The sequence below is a fragment of the Dama dama genome, chromosome 23 (genome assembly GCF_033118175.1).
Source record: "Dama dama isolate Ldn47 chromosome 23, ASM3311817v1, whole genome shotgun sequence".
Taxonomy (NCBI): Eukaryota; Metazoa; Chordata; class Mammalia; order Artiodactyla; family Cervidae; genus Dama; species Dama dama.
In genome coordinates this window covers 52,155,782-52,182,653 of record NC_083703.1, presented here as the reverse complement: position 1 = coordinate 52,182,653, position 26,872 = coordinate 52,155,782, and the positions used below count along the sequence as shown (strand labels likewise).

The 26,872-nt window shown below is 41.1% G+C and overlaps 1 protein-coding gene across 2 annotated transcripts in view; it reads right to left on the bottom strand.

Annotated features, from left to right (window-relative positions):
* The window catches only part of DNAAF9 (dynein axonemal assembly factor 9), a 174,129-nt gene that overhangs the window by 125,219 nt on the left and 22,038 nt on the right, over window positions 1–26,872 (bottom strand). Inside the window, exons 2-6 of one of the 2 annotated variants that reach the window (XM_061126714.1) lie at window positions 26,607–26,686; window positions 15,049–15,168; window positions 10,509–10,633; window positions 9,293–9,389; window positions 8,198–8,304 (exon numbers count right to left, since the gene is read on the bottom strand). In XM_061126714.1, coding sequence (XP_060982697.1) covers window positions 8,198–8,304; window positions 9,293–9,389; window positions 10,509–10,633; window positions 15,049–15,168; window positions 26,607–26,686 — 529 coding nt within the window. Of the gene's footprint in view, window positions 1–8,197; window positions 8,305–9,292; window positions 9,390–10,508; window positions 10,634–13,536; window positions 14,019–15,048; window positions 15,169–26,606; window positions 26,687–26,872 lie in introns of those variants that run through there. The other variant, XM_061126715.1, reaches the window with a different exon arrangement.

Below are 26,872 nucleotides of genomic sequence, written 5' to 3'. Positions count from 1 at the left end.
GCTGTCTTTATGATTTTTTTCCTTCTATTTACTTTGGGATCTGTTTGTTGTTCTTTCTATAGTTCTTTTAGGTGTAAGGTGGGTTTCCCTGGTAGCTCAGACGGTAAGGCGTCTGCCTGCAATGCAGGAGACCTGGGTTTGAGCCCTGGGTTGGGAAGATTCCCTGGAGAAGGAAATGGCAACCCACTCCAGTACTCTTGCCTGGAAAATTCCATGGATGGAGGAGTCTGGTAGGCCACAGTCCATGGGATCGCAAAGAGTCGGACACGACTGAGCAATTTCACTCACACTGGTAGGCTGTTTGATATTTATCTTGTTTTCTAAAGCAAGCTTGTGTTGGTACAAACTTGCCTCTTAGAACTGTTTTTGCTGTGTCCCATAGATATTGATGGCTCATATGGTAAAGAATTTGCCTGCAAGGCAGGAAACCCGGGTTTGATCCGAATTAGGAAGATCCCTGGAGAAGGAAATGACTACCCACTCCAGTATTCTTGCCTGGAAAGTTCCATGGACAAAGAAGCCTGGCAAGCTACAGTTCCTGGGGTTGCAAAGAGTCAGACATGACTGAGCAACTAACACTTTCACTATAGGCATTGAGGAGGCTTCCCAAGTGGCGCTAGTGGTAAAGAACCTGCCTGTCAGCGGAGGAGACAAGAGAGACACTGGAGGAAAGCATGGCAACTCATTCCACTATTCTTGCTCAGAGAATTCCATGGACAGAGGAGCCTGGTGAGATACAGGCCATAGGGTCACAGAGTCAGACATGACTGAAGCGACTTAGCACATTTAGCATACACAAAGGCATTGAATTGTCATGTTCTCATTTTCGTAAGTCTCTAGGTAACTTCTGATTTCCTCTTTGATTTCTTCAGTGATCCATTTGTTGTTAAGTAACATATTGTTTACCCTCCATGTGTTCTGAGGGTTTTTCCATTTTTCTCCCCCCTTGCAGTTGGTTTCTAGTCAGTATTGTGGCTGGAAAAGATGCTTGATATGATTTCAGTTTTCTTCACCAAGACTTGTTTTTTTTTTACCAAGACTTGTTTTGTAGCCTAGTATGTGACCTATCCTCCAGAATATTTCATGTAGACTTGAAAAGAATGTGTATTCTGCTGCTTTCAGATGGAATACTCATACCAAATAAGTCCATTTGGTCTAATGTGTCATTTAAGGGCAGTGCTTCCTTATTGATTTTCTGTCCAGATGATCTGTCCATTGATGTAACTGAGGTGTTAAAATTCTCCTCTATTACTGTGTTACTGTCAATTTCTCCCTTTCTGTCCATTAATATCTGATTTATTATTTCAGTCAGTTCAGTCGCTCAGTCGTGTCCAACTCTGTGACCCCATGAACTGCAGCACACCAGGCCTCCCTGTCCATCACCAACTGCCAGAGCTTACCCAAACTCATGTCCACTGAGTCGGTGATGCCATCCAACCACCTCATCCTCTGTCATCCCCTTCTTCTCCTGCCCTCACTCTTTCCCAGCATCAGGGTCTTTTCAAAAGAGTCAGCTCTTTGCATCAGGTGGCCAACATATTGGAGTTTCAGCTTCAACATCAGTCCTTCCAATGATCACCCAGGACTGATCTCCTTTAGGATGGACTGGTTACATCTCCTTGCAGTCTCCTTGCAAGGGATTCTCAAGAGTCTTCTCCAACACCACAGTTCAAAAGCATCAACTCTTCAGTGCAAAGCTTTCTTTATAGTCCAACTCTCACATTCAACATGACTACTGGAAAAATCATAGCTTTGACTAGATGTATTTAGTTGCTCCTATATTGGGTGCAGATATAATTGTTATATCTTAATGCACTGACCCCTTGATTATTGTGTGGTATCCTTCTTCATCTCTTACAACAGCATTTATTTTAGGGCCTATTATTGTCTAAGTATTGCAACCCTGGCTTTGACTTCTATTTGCATGGAATATCTTCTTCCATCCCCTCATTTTCAGTCTGTGCCTATAAACCTGAAGTGATTACTTCTAGGCAGTACACACACACACACACACACACGCGCACACACACACACACACATACATACATGTCTTATTCTTGTATCCACTCAGCTATTTTGTGTCTTTTCATTGCAGCATTCAGTCCATTTACATTTAAGGTAATTATTGATATGTATGTTCTTATTGTCACTTTGTTATCTGTTTTGGGGTTACTTCTGTAGGCCTTTTTCTCCTTCCGTCTTCCTTTATTCGCTTGTGATTTAGTGGCTATCTTTAGTGTTATATTTGGATTTTTATTTTTTGTGTATATCTATTACAGATTTTTGGTTTGTGGCTATCACGAGATTTTTAATATAATGTTCTATGTACATACTTGATTGTTTTTAAGTTGTTGATCTCTTAATTTCAAATGCATCTTAATAATCCCACAGTGAATACTCTCCTCCCTTCCCAATTACTATTTACAGTATCACATTTTACATCTAATTGTTTTGTGTACCCTTTAATTGCTTATTGTGGGTATTTGTAGATATTGTGGATTTCACTACTTTCATCTTTAAACCTTTCTACTAGGTTCATGCATGGATGATTTCCTATCTTTTTTGTATGTTTTCCTTTACCTTTTTTATTTCAGAATTTTCATGTTTTGAGTCGTAGCCTTTTCTTTTTCACCTAGAGAAGTTCCTTTAACATTTGTTGTAAAATTGGTTTGGTGGACTCTTTTAGCTTTTGCTTGTCTACAAAGCTTTTACTCTCGCCAATAAATATGAATGAGAGCATTACTGTGTAGCATACTCATGCTCATAGGTATTTTCCTTTCACCACTTTAAACTTACAGCACTTCCTTCTGGCCTGCAGGGCTTCTGCTTAAAAGTCAGCTGACTATCTTACCGAGTTCCCTTGTATGTTATTTGTTCCTTCTGTCTTGTTACTTTTAATATCCTCTCTTTAAATTTTACATTTTGATTACAATGTGTCTGGGTGTGTTCCTTTTTGGGTTAATCCTATATGGGACTCTCTGCACTTCCTGGTCTTGAAGGACTGTACCCTATCCCAGGTTATGGAAGTTTTTGGCTATTAAGTCTTCACGGATATTCTTAGCACCTTTCTTTCTAAGACTTCTAAAATACAAATATTAGTGTGCTTGATGATGTTGTCCCAGAGGTCTCTTAAATGTCATTTCATTCTTTTTTCTGTTCAGCATCAGTGATTTCCACTACTTCATCTTCCAACTCGCTGATCCATTCTATATCATTTAATCTGATGATTCCTTCTAATGTATTTTTCATTTCAGTTGTATTCTTCATTCGTAGCTGTTCTTTATATTTTCTCACTGTTAAAAACTTACAGTTTTTTGCTCTGTGCATCTATTCTTCTCTCATTTTTTAATCATTTTTACAATCACTACCTTCACTCTTTCTTGTGAAGACTACCCTTTTCACTTGTCTTCTGGGTTTTTTTCCTTATTCTTTTGACTGGAACATGTCTGTCATTTCACTTTGCCTAAGCTGCTGCATGTATTATTTATCTGGTGGGTTAGTTATGTTTCCTGACTTTAGAGAAGTGGCCTTCTGTAGGAGACATTCTATGCATCTCAGCAGTGCACTCCCCTCTCATCACCCAAGCTATATGTTCCAGGGGTTTCCCCATGTCAGCTGCATGGGTCCCTCTTTTGTGGAGGGCTATTTGGGTGATGTGATAAGACTTTGTTGGCACCTGATCCAGTTGGTTACCAGGCCCTGCCTTGTGCAGAGACTGCTGGCTGCAGGTTAGTGGGCTGGAGAACTTCAGGGAGCCCCAGGACTCATGCTGGCTCATTGGTAGGAAGAGTCAGGATCTATAAGACTGTAAGACTGTTACTGGGTGAAGCTGGGTCCTGGGGTTAGTACCAGACTACTGACAGGTAGATCTGGGTCCTGGAGTCTGGTTTCCGGGCCCAGGGATCTCAGAGCTGGTGTCAGATTACTGGGGGAGGAGGGGGTGACAGTTGCGTTTGTGGTTCAGGGTACCCTGAAGCTTGTATTTGCCTCTTAGTGTGGGCAGGGCCAGGGTCAAGATGGTCTTAAGTCAGGGTCTGGCCTGCTTTGGGCAGGCTGGAGTCACAGGCTGTGGAAGTCTGGATTTTCTGCATTTGGTGTCTGACCCCTGATTGGTGAGGCTGATCCAAAGGCCACAGCAGGCTTCCTGGAGGGCAGGGTCAGGGATCAGGAGATCCTGGGACTGGTGCCTTCTCACTGGTGGGTGGAGCTGGGTCTTGGCATCTGGTGGACAGGGGTTAAGTCTAAAGGTGGTTGAGAGCTCAGGAAGTCTTTAGGTAGCCTGCCTGCTGATGGATGGGGCTGTTACTCCACCCATTTAGTTTGACCTGAGGTGTCCCAGCACTGGCTCCTACATGTTTATTGAGGCCAGGTCTTGGTGCTAATGAGCGAAAGGGAGGATTCTACAATGGCACCCACTACCACCAGTGTCCACATGACAGAAGGGCACACCCAAGGAATGGCTGCCATCAACATCTATATCCCCAGGGTGAGCTGCAGTTGCCTCTTGCCTCTCTGGAAGACTCCCCAACACCAGCAGATAAGTCTGGTCCAGGGTTCTATCAAATGACTGCTTTTGTCCTGAGTCCTGGAGTGTGTGATACTTTGTGTATGCCCTGTAAGAAAGAAATCTCTATTTCCCTCAGTCCTGTGGGACTCCTGAAATTAAGCCCTGCTGGCTTTCCGAGTCAAATGCTCTGGCAGCTCACCTTCCCAGTGCACGGCTGCCAGGCTGCAGAGGCCACCACAGAGCTCAGAACTCTCACTGCTCTACGAGAACCTCTGCAATGTAATTATTCTCCAGTTGTGGGTCACCTACCTGGGGGAACGGGACTTGACTACATCAGAAGTCCATCCTTCCTACTTGTCGTCTTGTGATTCATTCCTTATCTCTTTAGCTGTAGCAGGTCTTTCCTGATACGTTATGGTCTTTTATTCATCAATGGTTGTTCTGCAAATAACTGTGATTTTGGTGTGCTTGGGAGAGGGGATGAGCTCAGGGTCCTTATACTCCCCATTTGGCCAATCTCCCTGATTTCTATTTTGAAATTCAAATCTTAATTCTACTAGTGAATTTTGAGACTTATAACAATATTTCCTCATATGCCATCCATCTGTCTTTTAACTTCTGCTTGCTCTAAGGTGCCACATCTTGCTTCTCTTTCTAAAAACTGCATGCTTGAAAAGTACAAACAATACTTTCCCCAATTTTTATTTTGTTTCCTGGAGAAAATATTTTTTAAAAGCATGCTGATCCATCCCTGCATCTAATATGCTATGGTCTCTTTCTTATCTTCTGAATTTTTTCATAGGGTTTATTTTACCTTTCAGTACAAAAAATTTTATGTTTGTCCACTAGCAGGTGAATGAATGCTTACTCTATAGTTATTATTCAGAAGTTTGCTTTTAGAATTCTCCCTTGAAGAGTTGGTTAATGTAAATTTACATTACCAGATCACACAGTTCTAGTAGCTGAAGAGTAAGAAGGAAGTTGGAGACAGGGAAAGCCCTAGCAGAAGAACTACCCTGTACTGCTTCCACGAAGAAGGAGTTCTCTGTATCCATAACTTAAGTCTGGCCCAGCCTAAATATCAAGTAAATGCTATAAGGGTCTGGCTTCCTTTCTGATGCTGGCACCTACCACAATGGGGACAAAACATCCTCTGAGTTAAGGATTTTCCTCTGGGTATAAGCATACAATAAAAGAGAAGTTTAAAAAATTAAGTTATGTCTTGTAGTTCTCCTCCTAGCTTTCAAAGGAGGCAGGAACTTTTCTGGCTCAGGCAGTTATCAGGCCTCTAATATGTGAAGCAGAGAGAAGTAGACAGTATAATGGCAGAGTTGATCAGTAGGCCAAACTGCTGCATACCTTAAAGGACCAGGAAGGACAGGGTGAGAAGAGAGGTCAGGGAATATGAGATAGGGACAAAGAAAAGTATTTGAGAGAATGAAAATTAGTGGCTAAAGAGAAGGGCAGGATCTAAAGAAAGGGATTCTGAGACAAGAGTCACAGTAATAACTTTTACTATATGATGTATGCTATTTCCTCCTCACTGCCCCTAAAAACACTACCCTCCAGGAAAAATCTACATTATCTTGTAAAAGTTTTTTTGAAAGGGAGTTTTGTTCCTTTGGGATCTGACCTCATGGCTTGATGCTCCTCAAGGCAGGAGCCAGAGGCCTGCCCCATTTGAGCTGCATGAATTGTGCAGCTTCCAAGTACACTGCTTTTCAAGTATCTAGTGGTAGCCCAGGGGTTAGAAGCATGGGGTCAGAAGCCTGACTTTCTGGACTGGGCTTTAGCCCTGTCACTCACTGGCTACTAGTTCTGTGACTTGGGAAATTCATTTAAACCTTCTGTAAAATAGGGATGGTAACAGGACCTACTTCAGAGGGTAATTGTAGGAATTAAAGTTAATTCATGGGCTTCCCTGGTGGCTCAGCTGGTAAAGAATCCACCTGCAATGTGGAAGACCTGGATTCGTTCCCTGGGCTGGGAAGATCTCCTGGAGAAGGGAATGACTACCCACTCCAGTACTCTGGCCTGGAGAATTCCTGGACTGTATAGTCCATGAGGTTGCAAAGAGTCAGACACGACTGACTTTCACTTTCTTTCCAAATTAATTTATACAAAATGCTGAGAACAGTGCCTGGCATCTACAAGACAGTATAAATGAATAGTTTATACAATTAACTAAAAATAAACATTACCATTATCACTAAAAATTTTAAGCTTCTTCTCTATGTCCTATGGCATGCTTCCTTTCAAGTCCCTATTCTCTTAAATTGTGTGTGCTCAGTTGCATCCAACTCTGCAACTCCATGACTGTAGCCCGCCAGGCTACTCTGTCCATGGAGTTTTCTAGGCAAGAATACTAGAGCAGGTTGCCATTTCCTGCTCCAGGGGACTTTCCGACCCAGGAATAGAACCCATGTATCTTGTGTCTCCTGCATTGGCAGGCAGATTCTTTACCACCTGTGCCACCTGGGAAGCCCCCTTCTTCAAAATTTTAGGGTGCTAACTGCTGTCAGGGGCAGCTCCCACAGCCTTGTGGATGTTCTACTACTTTATCGTAATAAATGTGAGAAAACTGGAGCAAGAAGAGTGGGGCTGATGTGGTGTGTGTCTTCTTCATCCCTACAGCCCATGTTCCTCTACATTACATGGTTTGCCAGATGAGCCTCCAATCATTTCTTAGGGACACTGCCACTTCTCAGAAGGAGGCAGAAGAATTAGTCCTGAACCTTGCTTCCAAAGGTTCCACTTACTCTATCCCTAAGACTATGGCCCCATTTCCAGCATGTCTGGTTTCCTGTATTGGGAGCAGATCATTTCAGTGGGGATCCGATGGAGGCATATGGATACCAGGTCATCCTTCCTAACGCATACCCTAGATGATCCCCTCTTCCAGTTCTCATTCATTAATTCACTTAACAATACTTAACTGGTCATCTTCTAGATGCAGAGCACTGACATAAAAGACACTGTTCTTACCATCAAAGATAATCTTTTTATTCCTCTAGTTGTTGTTTAGTTGCTAAGTAGTGTCTGAGTATTTTCTGATCCCATGGACTATAGCCTGCCAGGCTCCTCTGTCCATGCGATTCTCCAGGTAAGAATACTAGAGTGGGTTACCATGCCCTCCTCCAGGGGAACTTCCAACCCAGGGATTGAACCTGCATCTCCTGCATTGACAGGTGGGTTCTTTACCACTAGCACCACCTGGGAAGCCCCTAGTACACGGTACTTATATAAAATTCTGCACTCTCCCTTTCATTGCCCTTAAATAGTTAAATTATACAAACTTCTGAGATACAAGCAACAATAAGAATGCTTTTGTTCTCCAGAAACTTCCAATCCAGAGGCCAGGGGTGGGTGGGTGGGTAAGACAAATATAAGTGACATAGGACAGTAAAAGTTATAAGAGGAGTCAGCTTGGGGTGCTATAGTTAACTCAGAATGGGGAAAGGAGAGAAAGAAGCACAGAGAGAAGCTTTAAGAATAAAGGGAATAGGAGTTCAGTCTGGGGACTAGCCTTAAACAGCAATAATTTTCCATTTCAAATCCTTTAAACTGTCCCACACCCTTTGGAGTCACTCCCAGCTTTCTAGAGTGTTATAATGAACACCCACACTGTAGGTCTTCATAAAAACAGCTCAGTGGTGGACAAAAACCAAACATACTGCTTTTCATACATACCTCGTACTTCATGGTAAAAAATCCATCTCCTCCAATGCCCTCAAGAGCAAAGGCCTGTACAACAGGCCACTTCTCCACTACAAACATATCAAATATCTGCAAGTGACCTAGAGGAATCAAGTACAACATGTATCAAGTACCATCCTGGATACAGCAGTCTAAACCTGATCTAATGTGGTCAGAAAGGCATCATTTCTCACAAGCTCACCACAGCCTCACCTAGCCAAAAAAACACCAAAAACTGAAACAGATAAAATGGTTAGATATTAACACTAGAAATACAAAATGAAATTCAAGGAAAAACAAAATACAAACAAGTTATAAAAATTCAAGTTTCTCCACATTTTCACATTCTGGTTTCCAGGGAAAGTAAGAAAACAAAATAGTGGCCTATTACATCTGATTTGTATCAGTAAGTGGATATATTTATTAACAGACCAAAACTTGACTCCTTTCCCTTAAAAAACATAGCTAACCAACTTCCTCAAGGGAAAAGTATGAAATAAATATGTACAAGTCTGTTTTTCTTTTTTCTTTTAGTAGATAAGACAGAAGCACCACTAAACTTGCTGATCTTTTCCCTCTGTTTTTACACTTTTTTTTTTTGCCATGCCCCATAGCATGTGGGACCTTAGTTTCCCAACCAGGGATTGAACCCACACCCCTGCAATGGAAGCATGAAGTCTTAATGAGCACTGGATCACCAGGGAAATCCCCTATACATTATTTTCGAGCCTCACTGTCAGTATAGTTTTAACAGCTACCCAAATTACTATTTCTTATTGGCAAGAGGTGCCACAACTATATTTCATCTTTAATAAGTGGTACAGACTAGATGGTAACTATGGTAAATCCTTATGAGTCTTTCAATCTGATTGCTGGCAGCATGCTGTGATGCTGCAGAAACTTCAGTTATGAACACAAACTTGCATAGGAAAGTCCTCAAATTTCATTCTGCTTGATCCTCTCTGCCTTTAGTGAAAACAGATCAACGGGTTTTCCAGCTGAATGTCTCCACTGAAAGGAGAATTAAGGACTTTTGACTCATACACCATCCCAGCAAGGTTCTAAAATGGATGACTGTCAGATACACACCTTGGGAACTATAAGGAATGCCAATTCTACTACAGTCTCGAACCATGTCCACAAAGCTGGCAATTTTAAATTCTTCTGCAGCTTCCTCATCTTCATACTAAAGAAGGAAATTAAAGGAATCAGGCTCTAATGAGACATCATACAAAATTCCATATTTTCTCTGCATTTTTATTAGTTGTCCCAAATGTCCCATGAGGGATTTTCTTTTTCTTTTTCTTTTTTTTGTAGCCATGCTGTTCAGTTTGAAGGATCTTAGTCCTCTGACCAAGGAATGAACCCACGTCCTTAGTATGAAAGAACAGAGCCCTAACCACTGGACTGCCAAGGAATTCCCTTCAAGAGGATATTTTTAAAGCCAGCTTTTTGTCTGTTGATCAAAAACACATCATTCCCTTACCTTACACCACACACAAAAATCAACTCAAAATGGATCAGAGACCTACATTCAAGAGATAAAACTTATCCTCAAAAATCTCCCAGATGGGAGACTTCCCTGGTGATCCAATGGTTAAGACTCAGAGCTCCCAATGCAGGGGGCATGGGTTCGATTCCTGGTTAAGGAGCTAAGGTACCGCATGTCACATGGCACGGCCAAAAACAAACAAATTCCCCAAATGCTCATATGGAAAAAGGGTTCTAAACTTACACTGGGTCCCAACTTCCATGAAATTTTAAATCTTAAGCCCCAATTTGATTTCTAGCCAAACTCTTAGAAAGGGTCCAAAGGGAAACAGAAACAAATACCAAAAAATCCAAACATGGAAATGTCACAGAACAGCTCCTGGGGCCGTTCCCAGACCTGAGCAAATGGACCCAGCTTGGGGATGAAGAAGCAGGGCAGGAAGGTAGGTTCATAAGCCTATTAGGTCACAATTTTAACAGTTCTTTTTGTCTTTTCAGGCATGTAATTTACTGTGAGGGTAGCGTCATAATGAAATATGAAAAGTTCCACTAAAACAAATAACTTTTTTGTGAAACCACATTTCACAATTTGATTTGGGCTGGGGAGGGAGTCATGCCACATGGCATGCAGGATCTTACTTCCCTAACCAGGGACTGAACCATGCCCCCTGCAGTGGAAGTTTGGAGTCCTAATCATTTGACTGCCAGGGAAGGCCCCAATTTAATTTTTTTAAGGACCTTCTGTTCCATTTCTATTTTTTCCTGAAGTATCCTTAGAGTGTCTCTAAGTTTCTATTTTATCTTTTCTCCTCACCTCATTTTCAGTCATGCAATGGAAATGCAGATTTCTCCAATGGGCCACATAGGGTAACAGATAGCGATAATTTACAGGATTACAGTACAGATGGATACTATCTGATTTAATCAATATAATCACGTCTGTAAGAAAAACAAAATTAAAACACAAGATTATCAGAGGCATTTCCTTTAGACACCTTCTGCTCACATATCTGTGGAACCATTAAAACTACTTCAGAAACAATGTAACAAAACTCTAAACTGAAAATTTTTAAATTAGACAACATGCTTCAAAGTGACTGTTGAACACTCAAGTGTGGACAACAAAGATTTCCTCAGCCCCACGCAACACTTCAACCATTGTAGTATTCTGGTTATGGTAGAATAAGTCAAAAGAACAGCCTTCAGTGCAGTTCATAAAGTTCAACAAAGCAAAATCTGCTGTACCAAACACCAAACTGTGGAAATAAATAGTAAATGGAAACTCTATAGCTAAAAGTCACTGAGGCAGGAAAACAGCATGGAATATGGCCAGTGACCAGTTCTCCTGAATACATCAGTTTCTAAAGCTTTTGGCTACTGACTCATCTGGGTCAAGGCAAATTGTGGGCCTGAGGATATCACTTTCCTTGTGACCTGGGAAAGGTTATTATATACAGGGATGAACTCTGTACACAGGAAAGGCTGAGAGGAAGGAAGTAGAGGCAAGTGGACAAGGCTTCTATAAATAGATCAGCAGCTCACAGGTACAAGGAATAACAATCAATGTTGCTGGGTCAAATAAATAAAGCAATCCCAAAGGTGCAAATAAAACCAAGTAAACTAACAAACGGGGGCTTCCCTGATGGCTCAGATGGTAAAGAATCTGCCTGCAATGTGGGAAACCCAGGTTTGATTCCTGGGTTAGGAAGATCCCCTGGACAAGGGAATGGCAACCTACTCCAGCACTGTTGCCTGGAGAATGCCACGGAGAGAAGAGCCTGGTGGGCTAGAGTCCATGGGGTCACAAAGAGTCGGACATAACTGAGTAACTAACAGACACTAACAAATGAGCCATGGAATAGGGCAGGAATATTAAAACAGTTTAAACACTAAGAAAGTGTCACACTTTCAGAAGAAAAGCAGAGGCTTCATTCTATGGCTCCTCAGATACCAGAGCCATTAAGCTTCGTTCTAACAACACAACAGTTGGGAAAGGGCTGGAGGAGATGGCCGGAAGTGAGAAAGGAGCATGGGAGCAGAGAGCAACCAAGGCACCAGGCTTAGGGCAATGCCAACATGTAACATAGTGTGACGGACAATAATCTACAAAAACATAAAGCCCAGTGAATACTGATCTCAGCTGACTACACAGCTGGGTGGCCTTATGAAATGAAGCTCTATGATTATGACCTATAAATCACTCTAAGCTCCACACTCAGTCAGAGCCAAGTTGTTCAAGGGATCACAGAACGGAGCAGCCTCTTCCCTGCTGACTCTCAGCTCTAAGTGCTGGACTTAAAAGGCAGCATGGGATGGGAAAGAGTCTGCCCTCTCATCCTTTTGGGAGACTTACTCTGAATCACTTGTAGCTGACCTGCTTAACAGTGAAAGTTTGACATCACTGAGAGCTTCCTGTGTCCACTGTACTCTATACTGATGTATAACATACTGCAAAGAATTAGGATCCAGTAAAAGAAATAATGCAACAGCCACTAGACCTAATGAAGCATGCTCAGGATCCCACAGGACTGAAGTTATCACTACAAGTAAATTTTAACAGAGTACATGGGCAGGTAAAAGAAGAAAGCATAAGAGAACTGGATGAACATATAAACTATTTTAAGGTTTTTTTTTTTTAATAAATTCTTCATATTTGCCTCTTTTTCTTTCAGATAATTAGGGATTGTAATGCAGAAGATAAATCTGGTAAACTCATCTTTCTAGCTATTTGGATTTAAAAAATGAATTAATTTGAAAGAAAATGCTCATTATAAGCATTCATTGTGCTAGGCGACAGGATAAAGACAAAGATAAGCAGAAAAGTGGACCTTTGAGGACTTAAACTATTTCTTTTATTTCAATATTGTAGAGTCTTTAACAACCTTGACTGCAGTGAAATGTGTGGCTGCACAAGCATCTGCCTTTTTATAACTCTAAATGAGCTGCCAAAATGAATTATTTCCAAACCAGAAGGTGTAATATAGTGTAAGAAGGCAATTTTTAAAATCAGAATCTGAAACTAAATTTGAGTTAAAAAAAAATTACTGGAAGGAATAATTTCAGCCTGCTCTTTCCACACCAATAAAAAGAAAAACTTTAACAAATCTCTAATGATAGATACTACTAAGGACTTTACTAAGAAATTAGAAGAATTTTCATATACACTAGCCCAGGGTTCTTCAACTTCAGCACTACTGACAATTTAGACCAGAACATTTTTTGTTGTGGGGAGCTGGCCTGCGTATGCATCACAGGATGTTTAGCAGCATCTCTGGCTCTACCCACTCTGCCCAGCTGTTACACTCAAAAATGTCTTCAGCCAAACATCCCTTGGGGGATAAAACCCTCTAGTTGAGAACCACTGCACTAGATCCACAGCAAGATTATTTCAACATCAGATTTTGCGTCCCCCAGCTGCTTCACAAGAGCTGTCTCTTGTCCATTTTGATTTGTCTATTCCTGTGTCTTCTGATCTATCTGGCAGACAGGTTATGATGCTAAGTATGTGATATCAGAGATAGCTCTTGGGCATAACCCCCACAGCAGCGTGACCACAGGATGAGTGTCTCAAAGTGAGAAAAGGGAAATGTTTAGCAGAAAGCCTGCACTGTAATCACAGGCACCATCACAAATTACAGTCACATAGAAAACAATGCCCAAAGACAGGGCAGGACAAAGAGCCTTTGTTCCTAAACTGAAGATCTACATGAAATCTTCCCTGTGGGAGAACCCTGCAGGCTCGTCCTTGACTCACAGTTGAAAGTGCTATCATAGGACAATGGCATATAACATGAGCCTCCCAGCATGTAGAGGCAGTGGGAAATTTACAGGAAAACTAGTACCTTGTCAAGAAGATATAATGTCAAACACTGATGTTTACCATTTCCTCTAAAACTGATTTATCCAATAAACATACTCTGAAAACTACTTGTCTCTCAGTTCATTCATTCAGTCCTGTCCGACTCTTTGTGACCACAAGGACTGCAGCATGTCAGGCTTCCTTGTCTATCACCAACTCCCAGAGCCTACTCAAACTCATGTCCATTGCGTCAGTGATGCCATCCAACCATCTCCTCCACTGTCGTCCCCTTCTCCTCCTGCCTTCAATCTTTCCCAGCATCAGGGTCTTTTCCAATGAGTCGAAGTTCTTCACATCAGGTGGCCAAAGTACTGGAGTTTCAGCTTCAGCATCAGTCCTTCCAGTGAACACCCAGGACTGATCTCCTTTAGGATGAACTGGTTGGATCTCCTTGCAGTCCAAGGGAATCTCAAGAGTCTCCAACACCACAGTTCAAAAGCATCAATTCTTCAGTGCTCACCTTTCTGTACAGTCCAACTCTCACATCCATACATGACCACTGGAAAAACCATAGCTTTGACTAGACAGACCTTTGTTGGCAAAGTAATGTCTCTGCTTTTTAATATGCTGTCCAGGTGGGTCATAGCTTTTCTTCCAAGGAGCAAGCGTCTTTTAATTTCATGGCTGCAGTCACCATCTGCAGTGATTTTGGAGCCCAAGAAAATAATGTCTGTCACTATTTCCCCATCTATTTGCCATGAAGTGATGGGACCAGATGCCATGATCTTAGTTTTCTGAATGTTGAGTGTTACACCAACTTTTTCAGTCTCCTCTTTCACTTTCATCAAGAGGCTCTTTAGTTCTTCTTTGCTTTCTGCCATAAGGGTGGTGTCATCAGCATGTCTGAGGTTATTGATATTTTTTCTGGCAATCCTGATTCCAGCTTGTGGCTTCATTCAGCGTGGCATTTTGCATGATTTACTCTGCATATAAGTTAAAAAAGCAGGGTGACAATATACAGGCTTGATTTGATGTACTCCTTTCCCGATTTGGAACCAGTCTGTTGTTCCATGTCCAGTTCTAACCGTTGCTTCTTGACCTGCATACAGATTTCTCAGGAGGCATGTCAGCTGGTCTGCTATTCCCATCTTTTTCAGAATTATCCAGTTTGTTGCGATCCACACAGTCAAAGGCTTCACCAGTCAATAAAGAGGAAGTAGATGTTTTTCTGGAACTCTTTTGCTTTTTCAATGATCCAACGGATGTTGACAATTTGATTTCTGGCTCCTCTGCCTTTTCTAAATCCAACTTGAACATCTGGAAGTTCATGATTCACGTACTTGTCACTAGTGTATTATCTAGTAGGTGACCAAAAGCATATTACTTAACGTATCAGCAAAGAAGAAATGTTTTTCATTAATAAAAGAGCAAAAATTTACTGGAGCTTCAGGCTATTTTAAATTTGATATTTTTCCATAAAAGAGCATTGAAGTAAGCATTCAAAGGAATAAATCATGTAACTCCTCTCTCTCAGAGTCTACCAATATATACTTACCATCTAAAACTTCTTCCGAAAACCCTGTTTTCTCAAAATCACTGGCATTTTGATTGTACAAACCAAGCAGAAGATAATTTGCCAGCTCTCTGCAGCCTTCATTGTACCTGCTATCGATTCCTGCAAGACAAAGAAGGCTCTGATCAGCTGTACTGTACTATGGGAGAAAATCAGTCCCAATAGTTTGTCCCTGCTCAGCAAAACTGTGATGGTTAAGTTAAAGGTAGCACCTCAGACCAGTTTTGTGCCAGAAACCAAACTAAACAACTCTCTGTGAAACAAGTGGCCTCAGCATCAAGTATTCTTATATGGATTCAAGATCTGTATAGCTGAGATGGTGAAACAGCATAAAATACAGAAGTTATTAATTTAATCAAAAGAAATTTTTGAGGATAGAAGATACCAGAAAATACAGTCCATGTCCTGCCAGAGGTGGTTAAAGATTTTGTAATACTTCCAGTTGGAATAGGACTAGGCATCAGAAAACTATTTTCTTCTCCAAAAGACCTTTATCAAAATACATGAAATCAAATAGAGGAGAATTAAGGTGGTTTGAGAAGAACTCAAAGAAGTGAAATGAGGACAAGTGAATGAAACCACAGACATCCATCTTCTCACAAATATTTGTCAGGCCCAAGGCCGTGCATTGTGCTAGATGCTGAAACATGCCAACAAATGGTCCTCATGAAGCTTACAGTCTAATGGGGCTGGGTCAGAGACTAATGAAAAGGAAATTAAAATACCGCTTTCATAACTCCCTTTCAATGTCACAGGCACATATACTATTTGGTTCCTGTATATGCATAAAAGCCCAGAGCTATGGCTCTGGGCAAGACGGACATGTCAAGGGCAGGGAGCAGTATATGTAAGACTAAAGGGAAGGGACTGGGGCAGAAGGAGCTCAAAGAAGGAGCTTGGGAAACAGGACTGCCAATGGTTTTTCAGAGCAGTGAAAAGTGAAAAATAATGGGCATTCAGGCCGGTAGGGCTGAGAGGACTTCTATGGGAAGACTACCTTCTCAGCTAGATCAAAGAAGCATAGTGCTCTTCTATCCCAATCAACACTTCAGTGAAGAAAGGGATTTAAAAAAAATCAAAAGAAGGAATGACTTGGCCTACATAACGCCTGAAATTCAAAGTGCTAGAGTTAAAAATAACCAGTGGGGAACTTCCCTGGTGGTCCAGTGGTTAAGAATCTAATCTTCTAATGCAGGGGATGTGGGTTCAATTTCTTGTTGGGGAACTAATATCCCACATGCAAAGGGGCAACTAAACCTGCGCACCGCAACTACCGAACCTGAGTACTTCAACTAGAGCTTTGTCAGCTGGCAGGGTCTAAAAGCAATGACATCCCTGTAGCAAAGAGCATACACAGTGCCTAGATCTTGGTTTCTAACACAATTCTGCAATAAAAGAAATCAGGGCTCCGTAAGAGCAATGGCTGTTTTGAGGACTGAAGCAGGTAATAGACAAAATAAGACTGGACAATCTTATACTGTCAGAAAATACAGAAGTGCTAAACAGGCTAAAACTTTCATGAGGATATATCAAAGGGAGGGACATAGGAGTCAACCAAAAGAGCTCCAAATGGTCAAGCTGATACAATTTGAAGTAGCAGTGGAATATAACCTAAAGTATAAATGAAATAGTGCTAGATTTTAACTCAAAGTATAAAATAAATATTCATGAATCAATATTGATACAAACAAATGACTGAAATAAATGAGGGAGAAAAGACAAATATCCCATGCAGAAGAATTTCAAATAATTCATGTAGATACTCTCCTCCCCAAGGCAACAGGGCATAAACCCTACTCCTTAGTGTGTAAGCAGCAGAGTGACTTCCTCCCAGAGGGCAGTATGGACGGAGGGGTGGGGAAAAAATTTATAGTACAGAATCTCACAAATACTATCTTAGACAAGTGATCAAAGTCAATATTCACTGAGAAGTCTTGCTGTTAATATGTACTCTTGCTATCATATGAAGAAAATGGCATGTTACTTCACTGGTCTTCCACTCCAAAGTCCACAACTCCAGTCTAATTATGAGAAAAACAAAAGAAAAATCCTAATAAAGGGATTTTTCTAGTACTAGTACTTCATTAGTACTCCTCAAAACTGTCATTAAGGTCATCAAAAACAAGGAAAGTCTGAGAAACTGTTACAGTCAAAAGAAGCCTAAGAAGACAACTCAATTTCACATGGGATCCTGGAACAGAAAAAGGGCATTAGGTAAAAACTAAGGAAATGTGAAGCAAGTGTGGACATCAGATAATGATAATATATTAATACTCACTAACTGGGCTTCTCTGGGCTCAGCTGGTAAAGAATCCACCTGCAATGCAGGAGACCTGGGTTTGATCCCTGGGTTGGGAAGATCTCCTGGAGGAGGGCATGACAACCCCCTCTAGTATTCTTACCTGGAGAATCCCATGGACAGAGGAGCCTGATGGGCTGCAGTGCATAGGGGCACAGAGTCAGACACAACTGAAGCGACAAAGCATGGACACACAATAGGGGAAACTGGATGAAGGGTACATGGGAACACTGTACTGTCTTTGCAATTTTTCTGTAAATCTAAAAATTGTAAAAAAAATCTAAAATTGGGATAAAAAATTATTTTTTTTTTTAAATGGAACACTCAAGAACTGCTGGTAAAAATATAATATGGTAGAACCACTCTGTATCCAAATGTTTACAGTAGTTTTATTTGTAGGTCCTAACTGATATGTACGTACAATAAAATAGTAATTACCAATAAAAAGAGACGTATTTTTGATAGATGCTACTGTATGAATCAATCTCAAAATAATTATCCTAAGTGAAAGAAGTCAGACAAAAAAATATATACTATATGATTTGATTTATATAAAACTCTGGGAAATGCAAACCAATGTATAATGACAGGAAGCATATTAGTAATTGCCTAAGTGTGGAAAAGAGACAGAATGGAGACCCTACAAAAGGACACAAGGAAACCTAGAGATAATGGCTACGTACATTATCTTGACTGTGGTGATACTCTCACATGCATACACATATGTCACCCCTTAACAGAAGTAAAGCTCAATGCTGTGAAGAAATATACTGCATAGGAACCTGGAATGTTAGGTCTATGAATCAAGATAAATTGAACGCAGTCAAGCAAGATGGCAAGAATGAACATGAATCACTGAACTAAAATGGACGGGAATAAATGACCACTGTATCTATTACTGTAGGAAAGAATCTCTTAGAAGAAATGGAGTAGCTGTTATAGTCAATAAAGGAGTTAAAAATGGAGAAATTAGGTGCCATCTCAAGAAAAAAAGAATGATCTAAGTTCGTCTTCAAGGCAGACCATTAAACATCACAGTAATCCAAGCCTATGTCCCAACTACTAAAGCCAAAGAAGCTGAAGAAAAGCGGTTCTCTGAGACCCATAAGACCTTATACAAACTAACATCAAAAATAAGATATACTTTTCATCACAGGATTGGAATGCAAAAGGAGGAAATCAAGAGATACCTGGAGTAACAGGCAAGCTTGGCCTTAGGATACAAAATGAAGCAGGGCAAAGGCTAACAGTTTTGTCAAGAGAACACGTCATAGCAGACACCCTCTGCCAATGACACAGGAGACAGCTCTACACATGGAGAACACCAGATGGCAAACACTGAAATCAGACTGATTATATTCTTTGCAGCTGAAGACAGCAAAGCCCTATACAGTCAGCAAAAATAAGACCTGGACCTGACTGTGGCTCAGATAAAGAACTCTTTATTGCAAAGTTCAGCTTAAACTGAAGGAAAGTAGGGAAAATCACTAGATCATTCAGGTAGGACCTAAACCAAATCCCTTATGATCATGCAGTGGAGGTGATGAAATAGACTCAAGGGAATCTATTCCTTATATAATATATTATACATTATGTAATCTATTCCTTATATATTATTATAGAATCTGACAGACACAGTACCTTAAGAACTATAAATGAGGTTTGTAACACTGTACAAGAGGCAGTGACCAAAACCATCCCAAAGGAAAGGAAATGCAAGAAGGCAAACTGGTCATCTGAGGAGGCTTTACAAACAGCAGAGAAAAAGAAGAGAAGCAAAAGGCAAGGGAGAAAGGGAAAGATAAGCCAACTGAATATGGAGTTCCAAGGATAGCAAGGAGAGATAAGAAAGCCTTCTTAAGTGAACAATGCAAGGAAATTGAGGAAATCTAGAAAGGGAAAGATTAGAGATCTCTTTAAGAAAACGAGATGTCAGGGTAACATTTCATGTGAGGATGGGCATGGTAAAGAGAAACACTAAAAACCTAACAGAAGCAGAAGAAATTAAGAAGAGGTGGCAAGAATACAAAGAACTACACAAAAAAGATCTTAATAACCTGGATAACCGTGATGGTGTGGTCAGTCACACAGGGACAGACATTCTGAAATGTGAAGTCAAGTGGGCCTTCAGTTCCGTACAGTCACTCAGTCATGTCCGTCTCTGCGACCCCATGGACTGCAGCACGGCAGGTTTCCCTGTCCATCACCAACTCCCAGAGCTTACTCAAACTCACGTCCATTGAGTCAGTGATGCCATTCAACCATCTCATCCACTGTCATCCCCTTCTCCTTCTGTCTTCAACCTTCCCCAGTATCAGGGTCTTTTCCAGTGAGTCAGTTCTTTGCATCAGGTGGCCAAAGTATGGGGAGTTTCAACTTCAGCATCAGTTCTTCCAATGAATATTCAGGACTGATTTCCTCTAGGATGGACTGGTTGGATCTCCTTGCTGTCCAAGGGACTCTCAAGAGTCTTCTCCAACACCACAGCTCAAAAGCATCAACTCTTCGGTGCTCAACTTTCTGTATAGTCCAACTCTCACATCCATACATGACTACTGGAAAAACCGTAGCTTTGACTAGACGGACCATTTTTGGAAAAGTAATGTCTAGATTTTCTTCCAAGGAGCAAGCGTCTATGTGTGTATGTGTAATAAAGTTTTATTAAATTATAAAAGAGAGAAAGCTCCTGACATAGACACCAGAAGCGGGCAGAAAGAGTGCCCCCCTGCTAGTCTTTAGCTGGATGTTAGAGAGCTACCAGCAGGCTGCTAATTAGAGAGAGGGAATGTCTCAAAACTCAGAGCCTGGCACCAGGCTCCCTCACCCACAACATGCATTTTGAGATAACATTGGCACAAGGTGAGTCATCCCAGGCCATAAAACGATTGCCATGAATCTTGAAGAAAGGCAGGTTTCCAAGTAAATATATACTTTTATTAACACAGATTAGGAGAACAACGTACGAGTAAAACATAGTGGTTTGTTCTGAGTCTTAAGCGGAACCAACCTGAAGAAAGACAGAGTCTAGGGTAAATACATAGTTCATTAACATAGCTTAAGGAAAACATCTCCATAAGAAAAACACAGCGGTTAGCTCAAGGTTTGAGAAAAGTTAAGTTCAGATGGAACCGGGTGTCATCTTGGCAACCCGGAATTTTAAGAGAAACCTCCTTTTAAATTTGTATAGAGAAGGGAAAAAATGCTTAAGAGAGAGAGAAAAAACATCTGACACTTGCAGCTGATTTCCTCCATTTGAAGACCCCCTAGCCGTCCTGCCTATTACCCTCTCATTCCCCGCTTTTCTTTAAGAGAATTATGTTTCCTAGGGAAACAGGGCGTCGTTCTCATTCAGTAACTGCTTCTGAGCTGATAAGGTGTGTTGTGCCTAAACTGGCGAGGCAACATTTGCTCCAAACCTTTATACTGAGGGTCTCTGATTCGGGGGCCCCAAGTAAGAGTTGGAGGGAGCTGCCATAGTTCCCGGAATTTGAACAACCATTTGTAACTTAAAAGCCTTCAATGTGACTGGAAACAAATCCAGTTACACAGTTACAGATGCACCGAACAAACAGCAAAAACAACAATCAGCGAAGTTAAAAGTCACATTACGCCAAGGAGCAAGCATCTTTTAATTTCATGGCTGTAGTGATAGTGACTATCTGCAGTGATTCTGGAGCCCAAAAAAATAGTCTCTCACTGTTTTCATTGTTTCCTTATCTATCTGCCATGAAGTGATGGTGTTAGGGGAAGCACAACGGCTGAAAACCACCCACCCTGGCCAGGCTCTCTAGTAACCATTTGAATAAGAGATCCTGATAAGGAATATGGAACTAATAAGCCCCCACCAACCGGAAGAGTTTGGGAAAGGTCAAAAGGAGACACCATGTGTCCCTCCACTTCCCAGAATCCCTCTCGTTAGCATACATCTTGTTGAGTGATGCATGCACCAGCAGGAAGGATTCTGAGTCAGAATGACTGGCCAAAGACAACCCAGAAACTAATGCCATCACCCTAAAACCCGAGACTGCGAGCCACGTGGCAGAGCAGTTCTCCTGGGTTCCCTTACCCTACTGCTCTCGGCCTGGGTGTCTTCTTCCAATAAAGTATCTTGGCTTTGTCAGCACGTGTCTCCTTGGACAATTCTTTTCCCAGTGTTAGACAAGAGCCCACTCTTGGGGACCTAGAGGGGAGCTCCCCTCTTCCTACAACAATGGGACCAGATACCATGATCTTAAATTTTCTGAATGTTGAGTATTAAGCCAACTTTTTCACTATCTTCTTTCACTTTCATCAAGAGGCTCTTTAGTTCCTCTTCACTTTCTGCCATAAGGGTGGTGTCATCTGCATATGTGAGGTTATTGATATTTCTCCCGGCAATCTTGATTCCAGCTTGTGCTTCATCCAGCCTGGCATTTTGCATGATGTACTCTGCATATACATTAAATAAGCAGGATGACAATATACAGCCTTGACATACTCCTTTTCCTATCTGGAACAAGTCTGTTGTTCCATGTCCAGTTCTAACTGTTCCTTCCTGACCTGCATAGAGGTTTCTCAAGAGGCAAGTCAGATGGTCTGGTATGCCCATCTCTTTCAGAATTTTCCACTGTTTGTTGTGATCCATACAGTCAAAGGCTTTGGCATAGTCAATAAAGCAGAAATAGATGTTTTTCTGGAACGCTCTTGCTTTTTTGATGATCCAATGGATGTTAGCTATTTGATCTTGGTTCCTCTGCCTTTTCTTAATCCAGCTTGAATATCTGGAAGTTCATGGTTCACATACTGTTGAAGTCTGGCTTGGAAAATTTTGAGCATTACTTTGCTAGCATGTGAGATGAGTGCAACTGTGCAGAAGTTTGAACATTCTTTGGCATTGCCTTTCTTTGGGATTCGAATGAAAACTGACCTTTTCCAGTCCTGTGGCCACTGCTGAGTTTTCCAAATTTGCTGGCATAGAATGCAGCACTTTCACAGCATCACCCTTTAGGATTTGAAATAGCTCAACTGAAATTCTATCACCTCCACTAGCTTTGTTCATAGTGATGCTTCCTAAGGCCCACTTGACTTCACATTTCAGGACATCTGGCTCCAGGTGAGTGATCATACCATCGTAGTTATCTGGGTCATGAAGATCTTTTCTGTGTACTTCTGTATATTCTTGTACCCTCTTCTTAATATCTTCTGCTTCTGTTAGATTCATACCATTTCTGTCCTTTATTGAGCCCATTTTTGCATGAAATATTCCCTTGGTATCTCTAATTTTCTTGAGGAGATCTCTAGTCTTTCCCATTCTACTGTTTTCCTCTATTTCTTTGCATTGATCACTGAGGAAGACTTTCTTATCTCTCTTTGCTATTCTTTGGAACTCTGCATTCAAATGCGTATATGTTTACTTTTCTCCTTTGCTGTTCGATCTCTTCTTTTCTCAGCTATTTGTAAGGCCTCCTCAGGCAACCATTTTGCCTTTTTGCAGTTCTTTTTCTTGGGGATGGTCAATATCAAAATCAGATTGATTGTATTATTTGCAACCAAAGATGGAGAAGCTGTACACAGTCAGCAAAAAAAGACCGGGAGCTGACTGTGGCTCAGATCATGAACTCCTTATTGTCAAATTCAGACTTAAATTGAAGAAATAGGGAAAACCACTAAACCATTCAGGTATGACCTAAATCAAATCCCTTATGATTGTACAGCAGAAGTGACAAATAGATTCAAGGGATTAGATCTGTCAGAGAGAATGCCTGAAGAACTATGGACGGAGATTCGTGATATTGTACAGGAGGCAGGGATCAAGACCATCCCCAAGTGGGCCTTGGGAGACATTACTACAAACAAAGCTAGTAGAGGTGATGGAATTCCAGCTGAGCTATAGCAAATCCTAAAAGATGATGCTGTTAAAGTGCTGCACTCAATATGCCAACAAATTTGGAAAACTCAGCCATGGCCACATGACTGGAAAAGGCCAGTTTTCATTCCAATGCCAAAGAAGGGCAACACCAAAGAATGTTCAAGCTACCATACAATTACACTCATTTCACATGCTATCAAGGTAATGCTCAAAATCTCTCAAGCTAGGTGTCAGCAGTATGTAAACAGAGAACTTTCAGATGTACACACTGAATTCAGAAAAAGCAGAAGAACCAGAGATCAAACTGCCAACATCTGTTGGATCATAGAGAAAGCAAGGGAATTCCAGAAAAACATCTACTTCTGCTTCATTGAGTATGCTAAAGCCTTTGACTGTGTAGATCACAACAAACCGTGGAAAATTCTTCAAGAGATAGGAATACCAGACCACCTTACCTGTCTCCTGAGAAATCTGTATACAGCTCAAGAAGCAACAGTTAGAACTGGACTTGAAACAATGGACTGGTTCAAAATTGGGAAAGGAGTACGCAAAGGCTGTATTATTGTCACTTGGCTTATTTAATGTATATGTGGAGTATATCATGTGAAATGCCAGACTGGATGGATCACAAGCTAGAATCAAGATTGATTCATACAGGGTAGCAAAGGAGACACAGATGTAAACAACAGACTTCTAGATTGAGTGGGAAAAGAAGAGGATGGGATGATTTGAGAGGATAGCACTGAAACATGTACATTACCATATGCAGAATGGATGACCAGTGCAAGTTCCATGCATTAAGCAGGGCAACCAGGGCTGGTGCTCTGTGACAACCGGAAGGGAGGAGGTGGGGAGGAAGGTGATGAGGAGGCGGGTGGGGAGGAAGATGGTGGCAGAGGGTTCAGGATGGGGGGACACATGTATATCTATGGCCAATTCATGTTGATGTATGGCAAAAGTCACCACAATATTGTAAAGTAATTATCGTCCAATTAAAATAAATAAGTAAATAAAAAAGATTGCTGGGAGAAATAACCTCAGATGTGCAGATGATACTACTCTAATGGCAGAAAGCAAACAGGAGCCTCTTGATGAGGGTGAAGGGGGAGAGTGAAAAAGCTGACTTAAAACTCAGCTTTTCAAAAAACTAAGATCATGGTATCCAGTCCCATCACTTCATGGTAAACAGAAGGTGAAAAAGTGGGAACAGTGACAAATTTTATTTTCTTGGGGTCCAAAATCACTGTGGACAACGATTCTAGCTATGAAATTAAAAGATGCTTGCTCCGGGAAGAAAAGCTATGGCAAATCTAGACAGTGTATTAAAAAGCAGAGACATCACTTTGTCAACAAAGGTCTGTATAGTCAAAGCTACGGTTTTTCCAACAGTCATGTAGGGATGTGAGAGCTGGACCATAAAGAAGGCTGAGCACCAAAGAACTGATGCTTTTGAATTGTGGTGCTGAAGAAGACTCTTGAAAGTCCCCTGGACTGCAAGAAAATAAAGCCAGTCAATTCTAAAGGAAATCAACCATGAATATTCATTAGAAGGACTAATGCTGAAGCTGAAGCTCCAATACTTGGGCCACCTGATGCAAAGAGCCGACTCACTGGAAAAAAACCCTAATGCTGGGCAAGATTGAGAGCAGAAGACGTGGGTGACAGAGGATGAGATGGCTGGATAGCATCACACTGACTCAATGGACATGAATTTGAGCAAACTCTGGGAGATAGCGAAGTACAGGGAAGCCTGGCCAGCTGCAGTTCACGGGGTCACAAAAAGTCAGAAATGACTTAGCGACTAAACAACAACAACATACATATGTCAAAACTTATCACATGGTACACTTTTAATATGTGCAGTTTACTATACATGAATTAATACCACCATAAAACTTTTTTTTAACAAAAGGTTAGCAGAAAATCAGTGAAAACATTTCCTGTATCATAAGAACTCAATGGCAAATGCCAAAGTGGAGGGAGTTAAATTAGAGTTGCTAGGAAGGATACTGCAGGGGTTAGAAGGCTAAATTAAACCAACCAACTGACCACGAGATGCTATGATAACTGTAATTACCCCCAAAGGTAGAATTCACTAAACTCCTGAAGTTGTTTAAAAACATACAAGTGCCTCACTGACTTCTGGCTTCACGTTCACATACAGCTCTTTGTCCTAGAGGTTTATTAACTTTTTACCTTAAACTTCACACACCCACCTTCAAACATCAATTTCTGCAACATTTGTGTTTTCATTTTACATATATATGTATGTATCTGGTCTCATGGTATTCTTATAAGTTGACCCTTTTCTCAATCCTTTAGTATTCTATATTCAAGTTGCCCACTTGATCAATTTTGTGCTGCCTATTTTTACTAGGTTGAGCCTGAACTAAAAGAAATAACAGCATAAGTACAATAACAAATAGGTGGTTTTATTCAAAAGTAAATTCATGGCAGAGAGAGCGCCCACCCCCTATATTGGCTGCAGCTGGAAAGAGAATCCAGTGATTGTTGTTTCAGCATTTGAAACCAATGACTGGAATTCTAGGCCCACTGTAAACTATGTCTCTTGACTAAGTGAGTGATGGAGTCAAAATTCAAACCCAAAACCTGCTTGGCTCCAGAGTGCATATTTCAAACTCCAGTGTGCACTCTGCACACTGACTCTCGCAAGTTTAAATGAAAGTGCTAGTAAGTGAAAAAATAAAATTATGTATAGAATATCTGAAAGACAAACAAGAAAGTGGTTAACTTCTGGTGGGAAGGAAATTAGAAGGCTGACAGACAAACAACCTGACCTAAGCAAGTTTTATGACTCAATACTGTGAATGTAAATGACAATGAGATAAAGAAGGAGATTGATCTAACATAGGAAAATCTCCAAGATACACTTATCAAGTGGAAATTTTTCAGTTAGGTTAACAACAATATTCATAAAATGTTCCCTCTTGTGTTAAAAAAAATACAGTTAATGTTATCTCTTGGGGAGTGGAATTGGTATCTGGGATGATTAGAAAACTTCATTACTGTGTACTGTCTTAATTTCTCTTTCATAATAAAAGAAAGTGTTAAAGAATAAATGCCCAATTCTGCCACTCTATGGCCTGAGCCAAGTCGGTTTCATCTCCCAGAGTCTCAGTTTCCTCCCCTTACAAGGGTCACTGTGAGGAGAAATAACATATACAAAGTGCCTGCTCTGTGGCACAGGCTCCCTATTTCACTGATACGTCAGAGGACTTCATTAAAACAGCAACAGATTTCAGGGGAACAAGGGCTGGGAGAAGAATACTAACTCACAGCTTGTCTCACAGTGATGACACTATTATTAATATCTTCCTGTGAACAGAAGGAAGTTGCCCCAGCCCCGAGTCCCAGCCTGTTAAAAACACTGACCTAGGATGCAGAGGATCCCGTCGGGTTGAGACTTGCTGCTCTGGGTCAAGATGCTCTGAACCTGGCGGAGTCGACTGCAGCTGCAATAAGAACAGAAATCAGCTTCCTGAGTGCCAGCACATGAAGGCATGAGGAAGAAAACGACAGCAAGTGATGGAAACTGGCCCCTGTCTGACTTTGATGTCAGAATCGTAAGAAGAAATTACGTATTCTTTTTTCTAATATTTTTTGGAAGAGATTGTGCAGAATTGGTCTGAAGACTAAGT